Source organism: Sorex araneus, chromosome 2 (genome assembly GCF_027595985.1).
Source record: "Sorex araneus isolate mSorAra2 chromosome 2, mSorAra2.pri, whole genome shotgun sequence".
NCBI classification, from domain to species: Eukaryota; Metazoa; Chordata; class Mammalia; order Eulipotyphla; family Soricidae; genus Sorex; species Sorex araneus.
The window spans coordinates 359,185,929-359,206,225 of NC_073303.1; the positions used below are offsets into that span (position 1 = coordinate 359,185,929).

The window sequence follows — 20,297 nt, forward strand, 5'->3', positions numbered from 1 at the left end:
CCATAGTGGATTATTTATTATATTCTCAACAGAAATATCCAGCCTCTATTTGGGGTGCAAGGTCAGGGAGGAGAATGCCTGAGGGACCAGATGGTGCCAGAGAGCTAAGCTGGAGCCTTACATGTAGAAAGCTACGGCATTCCCACTTGCACCACGTCCCTGGCCCTTCATGCTTTTACTTTTGGTTTTTATAAAGACTCACTTGATAGACCAATGATAGGGTCTGTGTTGGCTCTAGTTGTGTTCTTGCTTCCTTTGTTTGTTGACTCTTTAAAAAAAAAAAAAAAAAGATCAAATCTGGAGCCTGGAGCTTGGGAAACTGCTCAGTGGCACAAACACATGCCTTGTAAGCATGAGACCCTGAGTTTGAGCCCAAGGGCTGCCCTCATGTGCTGAGCATGGTCACAGAGGCTGTGACGTGTGGGGTTCCCAGCACTGGAGCAGAGTGCGTGGTCTCAACGTGCAGTAATTGCAAGGTGTGTGCAAATACTGCAACAAAAGTGCGCACCTCCTGGCGGGCACACAGCCAAGCCATGGGCATGATTCCCAGGCTATACAGCCACAAAGGCAGTGGCGGGGAAGAGAAGTCAGATCAGCTTAGAGATAAGATTGCGTTTTACCCTTATAAAACTAAGTTATGGGCTGGAGCGATAGCACAGCGGGTAGGGCATTTGCCTTGCACACGGCCGACCCGGGTTCGATTCCCAGCATCCCATATGGTCCCCTGAGCATCGCCAGGGGTGATTCCTGAGTGCAGAGCCAGGAGTAACCCCTGTGCATTGCCTGGTGTGACCCAAAAAGGAAAAAAAAAAAACTAAGTTATTACTGGTTTCTCAGAAGTATTTCATTACATTCTTAACAGTACATCTATCTACTCTTTGGACAGAAATGAGCGGGGTTTTTTTTTTGTTTTTGTTTTTGTTTTTTGTGGTTTGGTTTTGGAGACAAACCCAGTTGTGCTCGGGAGCTACTCCTGGCTTTTTGAGCATAAATTCTCTACCCCTTTGGAGATAATTCCCTGCAGCAGTTTAAAAAAAAGAAAACAATTCCGTAGAATCAAAACATATTACCAAAGTAAATAGATAATAAGGTCTCAAATTAACTGGGTATCCTTGGGACCTACTTGTTTATTTAGCACCGATTGCCATTTTTTTTATTAGTTTAAGAGTTCCTTATTTCATAAACTGTGTAACACATCAAGTATAGGTAAAAAGTTTCATAATTAGCCTACTGGACTGTTAGGTTCATTGTGTATAAAAATACACAGTACTGTTGTGTTTTCCCCTACATAATGTACAGTAATGATTGTCATTCGCATCTTTGAAGCAGCAGCGGGCCTGGGCTTGATTCCCAGCACCCACTATAGTCTTTGGGCCCCACCAGGAATCATCCCTGACCACGAACCATTGTGTAAGCCCTGAGCACCGCCAGATATGGCCCAAAGATGCAAAAAGTAATTAATTTTGGTGACTTTTTACACAGTCATCAGTTTGTAAGTGATGGAAGTAGGTTTCCCACTCAGATAGCTTAGCTGGAAAACCTGAACTGGTGGTGATCCAACTGCAGTGCCTCCCGAGTGCACTGTGTCCTGCTTTCCAGTTTAGAGGACACTGTGCCTATAGAGGCAGTGTATTGGGGGGGGGGGGCCTTAATGCCGGAATACAGTTTGCTGCTGCTTTGGTGGTGGTGGTTTAGGGGTATGCATTTTTAACTAGTCAGCTCCAGGATGAATCTGATTTCAGCACACGTGAATTCCCTGCTCCTCTGCAGATTCAGACTTTATTTTTCTTTTGTGTAAGTAGCTTAACTTACTGGTTTTAGACTTCATTCTTCCAGGTGATCCAAAACCAGTTGGCTGCCTTTTTGGTTTCTTGTTGAAGCACCATAGGGAAGAGCGGTGATCTTTCTGGAGCAAATATAAGAATCTTCTGTTCTGAAAACGGCATCTGTTAGGGCTGTATTTCTAGCCTTAATTCACTTCCCAGCCAATTCATGATGGTCATTCTGCTTTTATCACCCCTCCTGGTTCTTACTGAGCTTTTTTTTGGAGATCTGATTAAAAAAAAAAAAGTTAGCTTTGCTAGGGGGAAAAAGGATTATTCTCTCTTTTTCAGAATCTAGACCTGGATTTCTCAGCCAGTTTACTTTTACATTTAATATTTCTGGTACTGTTTTAAATTGCTAAGTGAGGGTTTCAGGCACACAGTGTTCCAACACCAACCCCATCACCGCTGTCCACTCCCCTCCACCAGTGTCCCCAGTGTCCCTTCCACTGCCCATTTTGCTTGTGTAACAGGTGTTTATTTGCTTGTTTTTAATTTTAGGCACTGTGATTTACAGTACTGTTGGTGGTGGGGTTTCATGCATGACACTCCACCACCTTCAGCACCAACTCCCCTCCCTCTTCCATTGTCACAAAGTGTTTGCTGAGAAATTTTTTATTCTAGTTTGTCAGAAGACTCTCTTGGGGCCGGAGTGATAGCACAGCGGGTAGGGCGTTTGCCTTGCACGCGGCCGACCCGGGTTCAATCCCCGGCATCCCATGTGGTCCCCCAAGCACGCCAGGAGTAATTCCTGAGTGCAAAGCCAGGAGTAACCCCTGAGCATCAATGGGTGTGACCCAAAAAAGCAAAAAAAATAAAGATAAAAATTTTCACATAAAAAAAAAAAAAAGACTCTCTCTTGACTTTTCATTAATTCTTAGTTTTTGACCTAGGATTGGGGGAGGAAAGCATGTTACTTCTTTCAGCCAGTTTTGAACCAGAATTCCCTGTGTTTCTTCTTGTTTCTGACCTCTTAGTGACACAAGTTTATGGTGTCCATTTGCAAATTTAGAAATCTCCAAAACTCTAAGATCCCATTTTTTTTTTTTTCTGAAATTCATTCACTAACAAATCTGATGGACCTAAATCTGTTTGGCAGCAAAACCAAAGAGAATATATAGGTTTTGTTTAGTTGTGGAAGAAGAAAATCTTTTTTATACTTGATATATTATAATTTTAATGACAAAAATAGAAATAAGAATTTAAAAAAGAAATGAGAAAAATTTCTGAATGCAAAAAGTGCATAAATCCCTGATAAGAATACATGGGGTTTTTTATCCATATTGGATTTAGGATTTTACTAGAGTAGGAGGGATTAGAAAGTTTCTAACGGGTTATAATGGGATTTGGTTTTTTGTTTCATATTAGGATTTGAGACATAGACACTATGAAGATAAAATTGTAAAGTATATGTTATAGTAAAAACTAAATTAATATATTCTTAATGTAGAACCAGTATATAACTATTAATGATGGCCTTTTCATTACTGCTCAATAAGTATTTACTGAGAAATAACTGTATTTAACCCAAAATTTCAGGGACGGAAAGCTAAAATAGAGAGTCACCAGGAAGCATTTGCACACTCACCACCCCCAAACATACCTGAATCTTTTGAAGAGGCAGTAAATACACTTAAGCCTTCAGCTATAATTGGTAAGTAAAGTTACGACAAATAATTCTGTTACTTAATTGTATATGTCCATTCATTCTATCTTGAAATGAAATGACTGGTTTTCCCAGTTTTTCACATCTATGTTTTCTGTGTGACAGCCTTTTGCATACAGTGTATGAAGTTCAGCTAGCCCGTGTTGCTTGTATGCATTAAGTGTTAGAATCCCAACACCTGCTTTTAAACTTGGCATTTATAATCTGAATAAGACCAATGTAATATGACAGATGGAACTAGAAAATTCTCTGCAGTAAAAGATTTTTATTAACAACAAAATCAGAAAGCTTTTGGTGTATTTTCAGAGTCATTACCTAACATAGCTAATGCCAACTACATGGATTAATAAGCTCATAGGCAAAAATGTAAAAGTCTTTAAAAGAGGAACTATGTTATATGAAACACAGTTGTGTAATTTGAACCATTCCTCTTATAAATTTATCAGTCTTAGATAGGATCTCTACTGAATGTTGAACAGCGAGAAACAGTTTCTGGGCCTAGGGAAATAGTACGTACAGTAGGTAGGGCACTTGCCTTGCACAGTGCTACCCTGGGTTCGATCCCTGGCGCCCTGTATGGTCCTCCTTGAGTGGAGCCATGAGTAAGCTCCAAGCGTGGCCCCCAAACAAAGATCATCTCATTTATTGAGTATTCCAATAGAGTCTGAAGTAAAAAAAAAAAAGTTGGAAGCATTTTAATACTTTAGAATTCATGGACTCCCGGTGCCATATAGTACAGAGGGTAGGATGTTTGCCTTGCACACAGCTGACCTGGGCTCAATATGGTCTCTTGATGTTTTGTTTTCTTTGTTTTGGGGTCACACCCGGCAATGCACAGGTGCTCGTGCACTCAGGAATTACTCTTCACAGTGCTCGGGGGACCATATGGGATGCTGGGAATCGAACCCGGGTCAGCCGCGTTCAAGGCAAACACCCTACCCGCTGTGCTGTCGCTCCAGCCCCCTGTATGGTCTCTTGAGCATTGTAATTCCTGAATGCAGAACCAGGAGTGGGAGTAATCCCTGAGCTTCGCTGATGTGGCCCCAAAACAAACAACAAACAAACAGAACTCCTGGGCTTCTACATATGTACTTATACATATTCTATACTGTGTACATTTACATACTAGATAGTGACGCTCTTCATTAAATTCCTTTTTTTTTTTTTACATATAAAGAGAAAACATGGTTAGCAAATTGCCCAAGAATTTTGAGTAGAGCCAGAAGTGATAGAGAAAGCACTAAAGCTCTGGTCTTTGAATCCATGTTATTCTTCATTACATATCAGTCTATAAAATAGCTGTAAAATTAAGTTATTTTGATTATTAGATATAAGGAACCTCAGAGAATGTGCCGAGAAGGTACCCAGCTGAGGCATGACTTGGTCTTCATGAATTCCCAGCATGGCTAAGTAATCATGTTCCTTTTCACAGGCTTTCTGAATTATTTTTGTTTTTCTCTCAACTATGGAAAAGTCTACATTGTACTAAAATTTATTATTTTATTTAGTACAATGATTTTGGGGGGCTTTTAAGTACAATATCCAGAGATAACAGGATTTTTAATTGGGCCATGAGTTTGCACGGCGGCAGTTACGGGATGTAGGTGTGGCTGTCAGGGCTTCTGGAATTTGGGGGGTGGGGGGGTGGGAGGAGGCCACCCTCCCGCACTCCGAGAAGACCCCAGAGTTCTCAGCCGGAAGACCAGTGTGCTTAGACTTTTCTTTGGTTTGGCTTCTCTACAGAGATAGCCCTGAGGCAGTGGAGTGGGCAGCTGCAGGCGTAGCTGTGGGCATGTGAGGGGGCTGCTGGGGCTTTGGCAGGCGGGGGCTTGGCCCACCCTGCTCCAGAGGGTGCCCGGAGTAGAATTTGTTTCCAATAGTCTTAAACCTGTGTTCCCATAGCTTTGTATTAGCAGGATGAAACCTCCTTTTGTCACTAGAGTTTGTTTTCCTGTGTTTTCGACAAGGTATACCTCTTGTCGAAATGCTGCTAATAAGAATTCCTGTGTTTATTCCTAACGAGGTTGGTTTTTTCTCAATTTATTATAGGAGTAGCAGGAGCTGGCCCCCTTTTCACTCCTGGAGTGATCAAAGCCATGGCTAGTATCAATGAACGGCCGATAATATTTGCATTAAGTAATCCCACAGCAAAGGCTGAATGCACAGCCGAAGAAGCATATACTCTTACAGAGGTAATAATAATAATTGTATTATTTGGTTATTCTGATATTTTTCTCCCATAAACCTGTTAAACCTTCTAGATAATTCTTTTCATGGTAACCCTAGAGATTACAGCACACATCCGTGGATCGTCACTTCTGATATAAATTGGTGGAATAGTTACCTTACTATTTAACATTTTCTGTACATTTTAATCCCCTCCTTTATTTGAGAATGAAGAAGAATAGTTTTCTTTAGAAAATATGAGAAGGGAGTAGAGGAAGAGAACTCTATAAAGAAATAGCAGGAGTGGCTGGAGCCAAACGACAGCAGGTAGGATGCTTGCCTTGCAGCGGCCGACTTGGGTTTGATTCTGACATTCCGTGTGGTCCCCAGAGCCTCACCAGGTGTGACCCTGAGTGCAGAGGCAGGAGTAGCCCCGAGCACTGCAGAGGATGGCCCCCAAGGATTTTTTTAAAAGGAAAGAAAAGGAGTTCTACACTCCAGTATAGGTTGCAGATGACCCTGGAAATGGAGTACTCATTTTGAAAATGGAAGAGGAAGTTGCACATTCGGAGTAAGGAGGCATGGGTGACTCCAAAAGTGGGAAGCATCTCCTAGCTGTTTCAAACCCCGGAGAATATTACTGGGTGGTTTGGGATGCATGTTTTTTTGGTCTGTTTTTGGTTTGGGGCCACACCCAGCAGTGTTCAAGACTTATTCCTAGCTCAGTGCTCAGAAATTACTCCTGGCAGTGCTGGGGAACCATATGGGATACTAGGGTTGGACCCTGGTCAGCTGTGTGTGCAAGGTAAGTGCCTACCCACTGCACTGCACTATCACTCCATCCCTAGGTTTTCTTTGGGTTTTGTTTTTTAATTACTTGAGTTTCAATAGTATGGATTAGAAATTGTATCAGTAGTTTGAAACTCGAGATGAAGTTTACTTTCGCCATACGTTTGGTTTTGGTTTTGGGCCATCCGGAGTGATGCTCCTGGGATGCCTGTGATCTTCTGGGGCCATCTGGAATTCCAGGGATCAAAGCCAGGTGGGCCGTGTGCCAGGCAAGTACCCTCCCCACTGAACTACTTCTCTAGTGCCTCCACATGGTTTTTGAAGTCTGGAGGCTTGGTCTAGAGTAGCACACCAGAGTCCAGTCAGGACACGGCTCTGAGCTTGCCCTCTTTCCACGCTCTTCCCTTGCTCAAAGGTTCCTGCTTGGTTATGAGTCAGAAGGCCTGGTGTATGGATCGGCTCATCTCACCTGAATGTGCCCGAACTTCAATACTTCTTTTCTCTACTATCTCTACTATCGTCACGGGACTCGTGACAGGTTTACTCCTCAGGCTCTCAGCCATTTGCCTTTGAAATTACCAATCATTTTTGAGGGAGCAGTTCTGCTTCCTTAAAAATATTTTTACATATTCTACGGAGTTTTATAACAATTGAGGAAGAATCAGCATGAAACAGCTGGAAGACCACTGCCAGAGCAGAGGTCACTCTCGGAACTGTCTGACTCCAGGCCTCATGCTCTCTCGATGAGAGTTGAGCATTCAGCAAGAATGCTTAGCATTCTTTTCTCCTCTTTATTAAAATATATTTGTATATATACATTATTAAAATTATATATAAACATTCTCTAACGATTTCTTTTGCTTCTGCATCTCCACTCTGAGCAAAAAAATTGACTGTTGGAGCCAGAGAGATAGTACAGCTGGTAGTACAATTTAATCTTTTAATTGGTTACACTTGACTTAAATGCCGCCAACCCAGATTTGATCCCCAGCATCCTATTAGGTCTCCTGAGCGCCACCAGGAGTGATGCCTGTGAGTAGAGCCAGGAGTAACTCCTGAGTACTACCAGGTGTAGCCCAAAACAAAACCAAACCCCAAAAAATGACTGTTGACAGAGTGCGAGTACAGGTAGGGCACTTGCTCTCCATGGCTGACCAGGCTCGATCCCCAGCAACACATATGATCCGCCAAACCCTGCCAGAAGTAGCCCCCTAAGCACAGAGCCAGGAGTGAGTCCTGAGAACTGTTGGGTGCAGCCCTCAAACTGGAAATAACTAAATACGTTTTTTTAATTTGACTATTAGTTTGGTTTTGCTTTTTGTTTGGGGCCATATTTGTCAGTGTCCAGGGGTTACCCCTGGCTCTGCACACAGGAATCACTCCTGACAGGCTGGGGGACCAGGTGGGCTGCCAGGGAGCGAACCTGGGTCAGCCATGTGCGAGGCAAGTGCACTACCCGTCTTACCGTCTCCCTGGCGCCAAATGTGATTATTGGTGTTTGACAGTTATGATAATTAATGAAGTATATTCAGTGTATCATGGACTTTGGTATTTCAGAAAAAATGTTTGAGTAGTAGTGTATATACCTCCAATAAGAAGGCTGCTCAAATATTTAGTAATTTTATTTAGTAATTTTTTTAGTAAATTTAGTCATTTTTATTCAAATGTATCTTTTTAGTTGAATATATAGTTTTGGATTAAAAAGTCCCTAAGAAGACTCATTTGATATAGTTTTATAAGTTTTTTTATATATATACTGTTTAATAAGTTTAGAGTTGCACCTCTAAAAAGACTATAAACTTTCATAGTTTGTATGATTTTTTTTTCTTTTCGGGTCACACCCAGCAATGCACAGGGGTTACTCCTGGCTCTGCACTGAGGAATCACTCCTGGCGGTACTCAGGGGACCATATGGGATGCTGGGAATCGAACCCGGGTCGGCCGCATGCAAGGCAAACACCCTACCCGCTGTGCTATTGCTCCAGCCCCAGTTTGTGATCTTGAAAGTTGCTGTCTTTTGTCTTCTTTTTATCTTTATTAATTTTGCTTATGGGCTTGGGGCCTCATCTGACAGTGCTCAGGGTTTACTCCTGGCACTGCACTCAGGCTTGGGGGCCGTATGTGGTGCTAGGGATTCAAATCTGGGTTGGCTGCGTAAGGCCAACCTTACACACCCTGCTTTTTCTTCTAGCTCCTGTGCTCTCTTGTTTAAAATTATTAAAAAGTATGTCATGGGTAGATTTCACATTAAGTTTTTTGTGTCATATAAAATAATGGCATGTTTATATATTTGTAGTAACCTCTTAAATGTTTATTATAATCTTGATTTTAGGAAAGAGGTGTTTTGATGTTACTCTAACCCCCTCTACTGTTTAGTGAGAAAAAGTATTTTCTTCTGAAAAAAAAATTTAATATTTAGTTTTTAGTTGCTTTTAAATTTTAATGACTGTTTCCTCATGGAACAAAGAATAGGTTAGCTTGGTCTTCAAAACAGTTATTAAGATTGGGTCACATTTAAGTTATATGTTTATTATGGGGCGGGGGTGGAGGAGAAAAACATGACCTGGAGGTCCAGAGCCCTAGTCCAACAGGTGGGGCATTTGCCCTGCACGCGGCATCCCACGTGGTTTCCAGGCACTGCCCCTGAGCACAGCCCGGGGGAGAAAAGTAGGAGGAAGGAAAGATGACCTGGAGAAGGTCATCTATGTGAATTGCTTTTGGATCTTGCCATTCTAGAGGAGATTCTAAGTTTCCAGGTCCACTAATATCCTGAGAACATAACGTTTTTTCATAAAGTGTTATGTTATATATCTTTATAAAGCCATTAAAATGAACAGTGCCACAATAGTAATCAATATGATTATTTATGTTGTAGTTGAGATAGCATGGTGTTAGCCATGAACTCGACTTGATCGTCAAAGAATCAATTTTTTGTGACGTATAATGGACAGAAATAATAGTTACCTGAAGAAAATTATGTAGCTGGGGCTGGAGTGATAGCACAGCGGGCAAGGCGTTTGCCTTGCACGCAGCCGACCCGGGTTTGAATCCCAGCATCCCATATGGTCCCCTGAGCACCGCCAGGGGTAATTCCTGAGTGCAGAGCCAGGAGTAATCCCTGTGCATCGCCAGGTGCGACCCCAAAAAGAAAAAAAAAAAGTAAATTATGTAGCTGTCTTGAGCTGCAATGCCAGGACAACCATCTAGTTCTTGAACAACTAGTACTGCCAGCTGCCTTCCACACTTAAACCTTAGTAGTATTTTGAAATTGAAAATGTGCCTCCCGTAGTAATAATTACTGTACATTGTGGGCCTCTCAATTGTTCAGAGGGTCAAATCCCTGAGGTTAAATATACTAATGCCAAGAAAAACAGCAACAACAACAAAATAAAGCGTCTGACATAGGGACAGTTTAGCAGAGGTACTGTGTATGACAGCAATTTAACTTTTATTTCCTCCTTTTATTTAAAGGTGTTCATCAGTCTTTATTTGAGGTTTTGTTTTTGTTTTGTTTGGTCGCCATACCCAGCTCTGCTCAGGGTTACCCTTGGCTCTGCACTCAAATTACTCCTTGTGGTGCACGGGGGACCATACAGGAGGCCGGGATAGGACCCGGGACCCCAGATGCCCTACCCACTGTACTGCATCTCTGGCCCTAATCCTTATTTGAGATTTAGGTGGTATTTATTGGCCATTCACATTTAAAAATAAAAGAAATAGAAGAGTCAGTTTATTTACCGATAGCTATTTGGTATATATGATATATATATATGTGTGTGTGTGTATGTATATATATATTTGGTATATATATATCAGCTTCATTTGGATGTGTACTTACATAAAACAAATCTAGTAAGGTCTTTAATATTAAAGGGAATTGTGTCATGTATGAAAAGTCATGTATGCTTCATTTAGGATTCACGTTTTTAGTTCAATTTTACTTTTGCTAGTGCTCAACAAAATTGAATTTTGTTTTTGAGCCATACCCAGTGGTGCCCAGGACTTACTCCTGGCTCTGTGCTCAGGAATCACTGCTGGGGAGCTCAGGAGACCATCTGGGACGGTGGGGATCAGACCCCCATCAGATGCAAGCAAGGCAGCTACCCTGCCCGCTGTATAACTGGTCTGACCCTGAATTTACCCCTTTTCTTCACAGGGCAAGTGCTTATTTGCCAGTGGTAGTCCATTCGGGCCAGTGAAACTCAATGATGGGCAGCTCTTCACTCCAGGCCAAGGAAACAATGTATATATTTTTCCAGGTAAATGCCACCATTGTTTGTGTGATAGCATAATACTTAATTGATAAATATTTCATGGAAGTCTGTACATTAATCATTACATGACTTTGATATGATTGCAGGAGGAAATTAAAGGAATTCAGTATATACAACTTATTCTTTCTCACTTTTAAATTTATTTATTCTTTGATATTGGTAATTGACCTTGTTTTTATTATAGAAATGATTCTATTCTAGAAACAAGTAAAACTACTTTTCTTTATGGAAATGCTATATGGTTCTTAAAAATGTAAAAGCAAAAGAATCAGACTCATTTAGCCCCTTATCTCCTCTTGGCTCTTCCTAGCCCTGTTTCTCAGCTGTAACCACTTTCATTAGTCTGCTTTGAGTTTTTCTGATGGTTAAGATTATGACTAATCAGATTATCTTCCTTTATTATCTTCCTTTACAGTCATCCAACTCTAGACTGTATTGTGAGCTCTGTACTGGAAAATACAAATATTAGTGCATGCATCTGTCAGATTCCTTCCATCTCTCTACCACTCAATTTATGTTGCAATTTTTTTGTTTTCCTAGCAAAAAGAGTTACTTTCATGTAATTATGTAACATACTTACTGAGCTTTAACTATCAACCTTAAGTTACATTTTAGTAGTTTACCACCATGAAAAAAATCTGATGTTTAGCGTTCTTAGTTTTCCATTATTCAATTTTTCAATTTATTTTATTTTATTTTGCTTTTTTGAGTCACACCCAGTGATGTTCAGGGGTTACTCCTGACTCTGGACTCAAGAATTACTCTTGATGGTGCTCAGGGGACCATATGGGATGCTGAGGATTGAACCCGGTTCAGCTGCATACAAGGCAAATGCCTTACCTGCTCTGCTGTTGCTCTAGCCCACCATTTTTCAATATTTTCAAGATAAAAATTGAAAAAATTGTTTCATGAAGAGGTTGTAGGGTTTATCTTTGACATTAGTGCCATGCTCTTTATGTTGCCTTTCGTCTTTTGATTGTGGAGTGATTCTAAGCTACATTGATTGTACAAATGCTATTCAGACTAGACAGGAGTGCAATTTTATAAATACAGTAGACTGTATAATTCTACATCACAAAATTTTAGACACTCAGAGTCTTCCAAGGATCAAGTAAAATGAATGCTCTATGTCCTGCCAGTTTGCTTCTTGATCCTGTTCCTCACCGTTTCTTGTGCCGCGTGCTGTTCTTACTCTTCTTTTGTGCATAAGGGTGCTCTTCCTCTCTGTCTCATTTTTCTGAAATACATCTTTGAAATTTTATTATAAAGCACAGATGAAAACTTTCTGAATATTTTACACATCAAAATGTTTTTATTTTGTCTTTTTTCTTGATGGTTTGGCCGGGTATGGATCTGTAGATTCAAAATCACTTTCCTAGAATCTTTGAAAACATTTCTTCATTCAGTGTTCGTGGCCGGTATTGCTGATTAGGAGGACTGGAAGCGGATTCTCCCTCAGTAGGGCGCCCAGTGAGCCACCTGCTGTTCCCGGCTGATACTGTAAACGGTGGGAACTTGGAGTGTTGATAGGATTTGCAGAATCAGTTGTATTGTCTGAAAAACCACAGCTTCCCTCTGTCCTTCCCCCTCCACCCCCCACCACCAGTAGCCACAAGAAGGTGGCAGAAGCAAACAGATATTCTCAGGAATCCGTTAACACCCTCCATGTCCTATAATGAGGCACATAAAAAACCAGCACAAAGCAGAGTACAGAAACAAGGAATTCTAGATCTCATACAAGTCCTAGATTTTTTTTAAAAAAAAAGTATAGTAATTATAGAGCTGAAAACCACATTTGAGGGGCTGAAGTGATAGTACTATGGGGAGGGCATTTGCCTGGCACACAGCTGACCTGGGTTCAATCCCCAGTATTCCATATGGTCCCCTGAGCACAGCCAGGAACTCAGGGGAATTCCTGAGTGCAGAAGCAGGAGTAACCCCTGAGCATCACTAGGTTAAAAGCCTAAAGAAAAAAACAATTTGAAAAAGTACAACTATATTTGCTAAATTCTAGAATTGAAAAATACAGAAAGTTACCAATGCAGTGAATGACTTAGCAGATTAAAGAAGATAAACCCAAAATATAATAAATAATCCAGAATGAAGCACAGAGAGGAAAGGGCAAGAAAAAAATGATAAGCCATATTTGTAACTGAAGTTTCAGGAAATAATTGAGGGTGAGAATCTGGCTGGGGGAAGTATTCTTGGTAAGGAATTCATTTCACTGAGTTTTTTCACTATATCTGTCCTCGGGCCCAGAGGACTTCATCTGATAAATCTGCCGTAAACTATAGTAAGGATACTCCTTTGTATATGGTTTCCTTTTTTGTTCTTGCTGCTTTCACTCTCTCTATCTCTGGTTTTCGTCATTCGGATTGGCAAGTGTTTTGGAGTATTTTTATTTGGGTTGGTTTGAGCTGGTATTCTTGGGGCCTCGTGGATCTGGATGCATGCACGCGTCAGCTCTGGGAACTTCTCAGCAACGGCGGCTTTAACTGTTGCTTCTTCATCGGGGTTGTCTTTCCAGCCTTCTGGGACCCCGAGGAGTCCTATGTTGTTCCTCTCGACTTCATCCAATAATTCTCTTGTCCTCTTCAGTTTATTTTGAGGCTTTTCCATCTTCTGCTCTTGTATGGAGATTTTTTGGATGTTATCTTGGAGCTGACTGATTTTGTCCTCAGCAGCTGTTTTTCTGCTGCTTAGGCCTTACAGTGAGTTTTTTTTTTTATTTCATCTACCAAGTGTTTCAGATTTGTCATTTCTGTTTGTAGTTTCCTCATTTCTGCTCTCAAATCCTCTTGTGTTTCATTGGCAGTCTGTTCCATTGTTTTTGTCTTTTGGTGGTGTTTTTTTTTTTTTTTTTTTTAGCTCCTTCTACATCTTCAGCGATTCCTCTCTAAATTCCTCTTTCAGGAAGTTATTTAGCTCATTATTGCTGGTTGGGTCATCTGAGCTAGCGTCTTCACTCACTAAGCCTAGTGACATTCTGCATTGCTTCACCATTGTGACCTTTGCAGTCTGGGGTTGTTTCTTGTGTATTATTATGTGGTTAAGTGCCTACAGTTAGGATGCCTTTGTATGTTTACAGTGAGTCATGGACACAGAGCAAAGCATCCTTGCAGGTGGGGGTTGGGTCCTGACCCATTGGGGCAAATGGCAGTCCAGAGTGAAAAAGCAGAGCCCCTGGTGCCACTGAGCCTCCTCAGTTTCCTGGGGTTAGGGCTGGGCCGAAGATCAATGAAACCTTTACAGGATAAATAGGAAAAAAGAATCCGTGTCTAGGAATATGCTTGTGAGACATCAGAAAGGGGCAATAAAATGTAAACTGTTAATATAGCCAGAGCAAAAATATATTCCTTCAAGAAGGAGCAATTGCTAGATTTCCTTAAACTGCTAGACTCTTAAAGAAGGAAAGAAAATTCTAAAATGTGTTCCTTAGACTATTTTTCTAGATAGAAGAGGTCCACCTACTCACTGAGTGCTAAGTGTGGTGGGTAAAAATAACATCTCAAGACACAGCAGTGTGGGAATGTGGAGCATCATGTATGAAACAGACATTCCTGCATGCTTCTGGAGGAGAGGCGCGCACAGCCACCAGAAAGATGAGGAAGTAAATTGGGATCAGACTTCTTACCAATAGTGCTGGAAGCTGGAAAGGATTGAAACAATGTCTGGCAACCCTAAAGGAAGGAAAATTATTTCCAGCCTAGAATTCTAAACCCAGACAGACTGGGAGATATTAAAAAAAAAATGGGGTCCCCAGAAATCTTTTCAAATAAGTCTTTCCTGGGGCCAGAGTGGTAGTACGGCAGGTGAGGTGCTTGTCTTGCACTCAGCTGACCCAGGTTTGACACCCAGTACCCAGTATGGCCCCTGAGTGCAGAGCCAAGAGTAACCCTGAGCACTGCTAGGTATGGCCCAAAAAGAGGGAAAAAAAAAAGAGGGAGTAACGAAAAGAGTTAGGATTTAAGAAATGGACTCGTATTAGAAAGAAGCATATTCCCATGATAATGAAAGATTTTTCCAGAATACCATAGTGTATTGCAAATGAAGCACAGCCAGGTCAGATTGGAGTTTTGTTGATGTATTGTTGATGTTGGGTATTAGACAATGTCTGAGGAAGCAAAATTCTAGATTACACAACTGAATGGGAGATTCAAGGTGAAGTAATTTTCAGTGCTGAAAAACACAAGGAAAGGAAAAGAACAATAATTTCAGTGGGAAAAGGTTATATAGTAGGAAAGTTACCATGATGTTATGTTAACATATGACTCAACCGTGACTGGTGTTTATGAAATAATAATCAGTTGTAAGCATGATTATTAACTGAGCCAAGAGTATGCTCTGACTATGTTGAGAAGGAGGGATAAGACTGGAAATGTGAAAGAAGCAAAAGACTTTCACATTTACCACATCTAACTTTCTCTTTGTCACAAGAGTCAGTGATCCATAAAATACAAGAATTACTGAGAAGGAACCATGAGCAGGTTGTTTGAAAAGAAAGTTAAATAAAAATCATTTTGAGGGTCCAGAGAGTTCAGAGGTTAAGGCTCTTGCTTAGGATACAACTGATCGTGGTTTGATCCCCAGCACCATCCCCGAGCACCATCCCTGAACACACCATCGGGAATAGCCCCTGGGCACTGCCAGGTGTGGCTCTACTGCCATTTCCCAGAAAGGAAGAAAAAAAGAAAATGATCATCTTGGGGCCAGGAACAGGCTCCAGGGGAAATGCCTGATTTACACGGGGTGCTGGGTTCAGTCTGACACTGCTGACCCCTCGCCGCCTCAGACATGGTCCTGCTGGGCTCTGAGCAATGCCAGGTGTGGATCCCCCCAAAGAATTAAAAATTATCATCTCTATAGCAAAAGATGGAAATTTAGAGGTGGGCTGGTAATGGATATTTTTATAGCAAATGGTGATAAATTATATGAATTGAGGTAGAGTGATAGCACAGCATGTAGGGCATTTGCCTTGCACGTGGCCAACCCGGGTTTGATTCCTCCGTCCCTCTTGGAGAGCCCAACAGGCTACCAAGAGTATCCCACCCGCACGGCAGAGCCTGGCAAGCTACCTGTGGCGTATTCAACATGCAAAAACAGTAACAAGTCTCACAATGGAGACGTTACTGGTGCCTGCTTGAGCAAATTGATGAACAACAGGAGGACAGTGCTACAGTGCTACATGATTTGATAAATAAAAAAGCTCAATTGAGGGGGGTCCAGTGATAGTGTAGCAGATAGGGCGCTTGCCTTGCACGCAGCCAACGTGGGTTGAATCCCCAGCAGCTCCCGCCAAGTACCAGGCGTGATCCCTGAGCACAGAGCCGGAAGTAAGTCCTGAGCACTGTGGGATGTGGCCCCAAAACCAAGGGGGAAAAAGAAAAAGAAAACTAAATTTGATTAAATGCTATTTGATAGTAACCGTTGTAGCAGTGAGAAATAAACTTTGACTTTAATTCTGAATTTCTGTTTTACCTTGGCTTCTTTCTGGTATTTTAGAGGTAGGAATGGATCACTGTTCTTTTCTTAAATCTAAGAATTTATTTGCCACCTTTTGTTTTATGAAAAGTAACCTAGTATTTAACTATTTGAAATGTCTTCTAGGTGTGGCTTTAGCTGTTATTCTCTGTAATACCCGGCATATTAGTGACCATGTTTTCCTAGAAGCTGCAAAGGTAAATGTTTTAATACTGTTTGGATATTTTAAAAATGATGAATTTTGTTTTTTTGTTTGTTTTGCTTTGTTTTGGGGGTCATACCCGGCAATGCACAGGGGTTACTCCTGGCTCTGCACTCAGGAATTACAGCTGGTGGTGCTCAGGGGACCATATGGCATACTGGGAATTGAACCCAGGTTGGCCGCATGCAAGGCAAATGCCCTACCCACTGTGCTATTGCTCCAGCCCCAAATGATGAATTTTGATAATAAGTATATCTTAATTAAAAGCAGGGATATCAAGAGAACGGGCTAAGTGCCTTATGAATGGAAAAAAAGACTCATTTATTATCTTGCCTGTAGATTTTTATATAAAATTTTTGTCATAAATTACAATGTTGTTTACCCACTACAAATCTTTTCCTACTTATAATTTATACACTATAATTGTATCATATTTCTAAAGTCATATGTGTGACAGGGTAAGACTTCTTGCATTTATTATTATTTTTTATTTAAACACCATGATTCACAAAGTTGTTCAGTTATCAGGCATTCAGTGTTCCAGCAACAATCCTGCCACCAGTGTGACGATACCTCCACTAATGTCCCCAGTTTCTCATCCACCCCTCAAGCCTGCCCTGTCAGCAGGCACAAACAAATTAATTTTTTTAATTTTCTATTGCTTGTTACAACTAAATGGCAAATGGAACTACAAAAAATACATCAATAAAAGTTGATTTGTAGTTATTATTGTATCTCACAACGATGTCACTAAGTCATTATTCAAGGATTTACTAAGTTGCTTAGTGCCGGTTAAGCCGTCTCTGTTACTGTTTTTGCTCACTGAGCCTGGAGGCCTTTTGTACAACTTTCCCTTCAAATTTGCTGTGCTCCTCCTGGGCTGTCAGTGCTGTGAAATTTGGTGGTGTCTCGCAGCTACATATGCCGCCTCTTCTCCAGGAGCCGTGGAGCTAGGAGACCAGGCGGCTTGGGGAGGTTCAGTGTGGAACTGGGCCGTTGTGTTCCGGAGGGTGTTGGGTGTGGGGAGGGACTGCCAGCGAGGCTTCTCACAAGACGAGGAATCCACCTGCCCCCAAGAGTTCCCAGACGAAATCCATCTCCCTGGGATGGTTCGGCAGCTGTTCCTTGCTTTTTTCTTAGTGGACAGGTACTGGTTTGGAGTGCTGGCATACCCGAGCTCCAGACTTTGCGGCATGAGTTTTGAAGGACTCAAATTGATAGTTTCATATTTACATGACATACAATTTTCATAGTAATCGTGGCAGATAAACCTGTATACATTCAGACTTAGTGTTAAAATCTGGTTATTTTATTTTTGTTGTTTTGGGATAAACTGTTGTAACTTCTATTATGCTATAAGTGTATTCCTGCTAGAAATAAAGAGAATTATGTTACCGCTATCAGCGTCTGCTCCCTCCACACATTTTCCTTTTGGTAGCTCCTTATTTTCTGTGTGTTCAAACAAAAACGAAAGCTGTTTTACTCTTCAGGCCCTCACGAGTCAGTTGACGGACCAGGAACTAGCTCAAGGAAGACTTTACCCACCACTTTCCAATATTCAAGAAGTGTCAATTAACATTGCTATTAAAGTAAGTGATAATTTATAACTCTACACATACATTTCTTTTTTGAGGGTGAAGGGCACCTTAGTGGTATTCACTGGGCCTGGGGCAGTTCACCGCCAGGCCTGCGGGTGTGTCTGCATGCAGTCACCACACACGGTTTTTAATGGTTTCTCATCACACAGTTTTGCACGTGCGGCTCTATAAACCTTTGTTTGCGGACACACCTGGTGGTGCTGGGGGTTGCATCGGGATTGGTGCACAGGGGTGGCTTCCAGAAGTGTCCAGAGGCCATGTGCTGCCAGGGTTGGAACCTGGGCCTCCCTCAGACAGGCCTGTTCCAGCCCTTTGAGCAGTCTCCCTGGCCTTTTGGGGAGGTGGGCGGTCCTTGAAGCTCTTTCAGACTGAAACACTAGCTCACATTTACATCTGGCCCATCACCCCAGGACGTCTCTGCCAACTAGGTGGCGCTGGCATACAATTCTTGTGTACCTGCTAGCAGAGATGCAGCTGCTGGCTCCTTGGGTGAATGGTACCACCCTAGTATGGGTGTTGGTCTGCCTCCCTGCTGCCTGGTGGAAATACGGTCTCGTCATGTGCCACTGCTACAGTGGGCGGGGGGGGGGGGGGAGGAAGCTAGTGTTTGTGGTGCTGTTTGGCTAGAGCAGAGCAGATCCTGTCTAAAGAATTTCTCTCTCACTAGACTGATCAGATTCTTTGGCGAGAGAAAAGGCTGTTGTTGCCCTTCCGTGGTGTATGCCTGACGGTGTTTCAGGGCTGTTAACCGAGAAATGTGAAAATAAAAGAAAGCCCAGAGGATTCTGTTGAATTGTTCCCCACGTCTCAGAGCCTCTGTCATTCTTGTCCTCCCATTCTTTACGAATCTTTTACATAATTGATGTGCAGGGGCTTTAGTTATATTGAGTGTAAAAAGTGTGTTTACTCCAGCCACTAGGAAGTAGAAAATTCTGCTTTTTATATAATTTAGTGCAAAACTGAGAATAGCCGTTGGTCAGCATACTATACTAAGAACATGTTGTGTCTCAGGTCTTAAATGCTATTACTTGCCACTGAGAATGCAGTCCTTCAGCTTTACTAATGTATTAATAAAATATTTCCATAATAGTCTAGAAAATTGAAAAATATTTTCTATCACAAAATAGAGGAGATTGAATATCTAGGACCAAGGATTCTTTTTAATAACAGCCATTTTAAATTTATCCTTTTAGAATTCTAAAATTTAAAAATGTTTTTGTTGTGGCTGCTTTGTTTTGTTTCGGGGCCATGCCTGGCAGTGGTCAATGCCAGGCTTACTCCTGGCTATGCACTTAAGGATTACTCCTGGCAGGGCTCGGGCACCACCTGAAATACTGAGGATTGAACCCAGTCAGCCATGTATGTGCAAGGCAAGCGCCCTTCTTGCTGTACTCTTACTCCAGCCCATTAAAATTGAAACGTTTAGGGACTGGAATGATGTTTAAGCAAGTAGGGCGCTTGCCCTTGCACGTGGTCCACCCAGGGTCCACCCAGAGCTCCCCAGATGGCTCCCGGAGCCCACCAGGAGTCATCCCTGAGCTCAGAGCCAGGAGTAAACCCTGAGTGCTGCCGGTGTGAGCTAAAAACTTTCTTCAAGTAATTGTTTTTAATTTAACCCTTTAATACTAGTCACCACTTGTAATAGAACTTGGAGAAGAAAAGTATAATTCTTTGAATTTGGGAACCATATGACACTTTAAAGATTTTTTTTTTTTGCTCTTTGGGTCACACCCGGCAATGCACAGGGGTCATTCCTGGCTCATGCACTCAGGAATTACTCCTGACGGTGCTCAGGGGACAATATGGGATGCTGGGATTCGAACCCGGGTCGGCCTCGTGCAAGGCAAATGCCCTACCCGCTGTGCTATCACTCCAGCCCCGACACTTTAAAGATTTTTAAAGATAAAATAAACCGTAAGTTTAGATTCAGTGGTAGAGACTAAGCTGACCCGTGTGAAAACTTTTCATTCCACCTGATTTTACATCACAACTGAGGCTCGCAAGGTTTATCCTCACTCACAATCTCTTCATCGGTGTAAACTACCAAGAGCAGAACGCCAGTCAGGGCAGCTGGGGTGGGAAGCCATAAGCTGGGCTAACTGTTGAGGGGCATGAATTTCCGATCCAAGTGGCATAGGGTCCTGCTCGTCTCTCTCGGACAGTGTTCCTTTAATTCCTCACACCTTGGCGTCCTCGAACATCAAATGAAAAGAATTTCTTACCTCACAGGGTTTTTTTGAAATGTAAATCAAATAGCATGAGAACACAGGACATGCTTGGCACTCAGTGAGGGTGGTG

The 20,297-nt window shown here is 41.9% G+C and overlaps 1 protein-coding gene across 2 annotated transcripts in view; it reads left to right on the forward strand.

The window, feature by feature from the left end:
• Positions 1 to 20,297, forward strand: part of ME2 (malic enzyme 2) — a 62,119-nt gene that overhangs the window by 36,526 nt on the left and 5,296 nt on the right. For both annotated transcript variants that reach the window (XM_055125816.1, XM_055125817.1), the window contains 5 exons: positions 3,363 to 3,477; positions 5,539 to 5,681; positions 10,601 to 10,703; positions 16,326 to 16,396; positions 17,892 to 17,990. In XM_055125816.1, the coding sequence (XP_054981791.1) occupies positions 3,363 to 3,477; positions 5,539 to 5,681; positions 10,601 to 10,703; positions 16,326 to 16,396; positions 17,892 to 17,990 (531 nt within the window). The remainder of the gene's footprint in view (positions 1 to 3,362; positions 3,478 to 5,538; positions 5,682 to 10,600; positions 10,704 to 16,325; positions 16,397 to 17,891; positions 17,991 to 20,297) is intronic.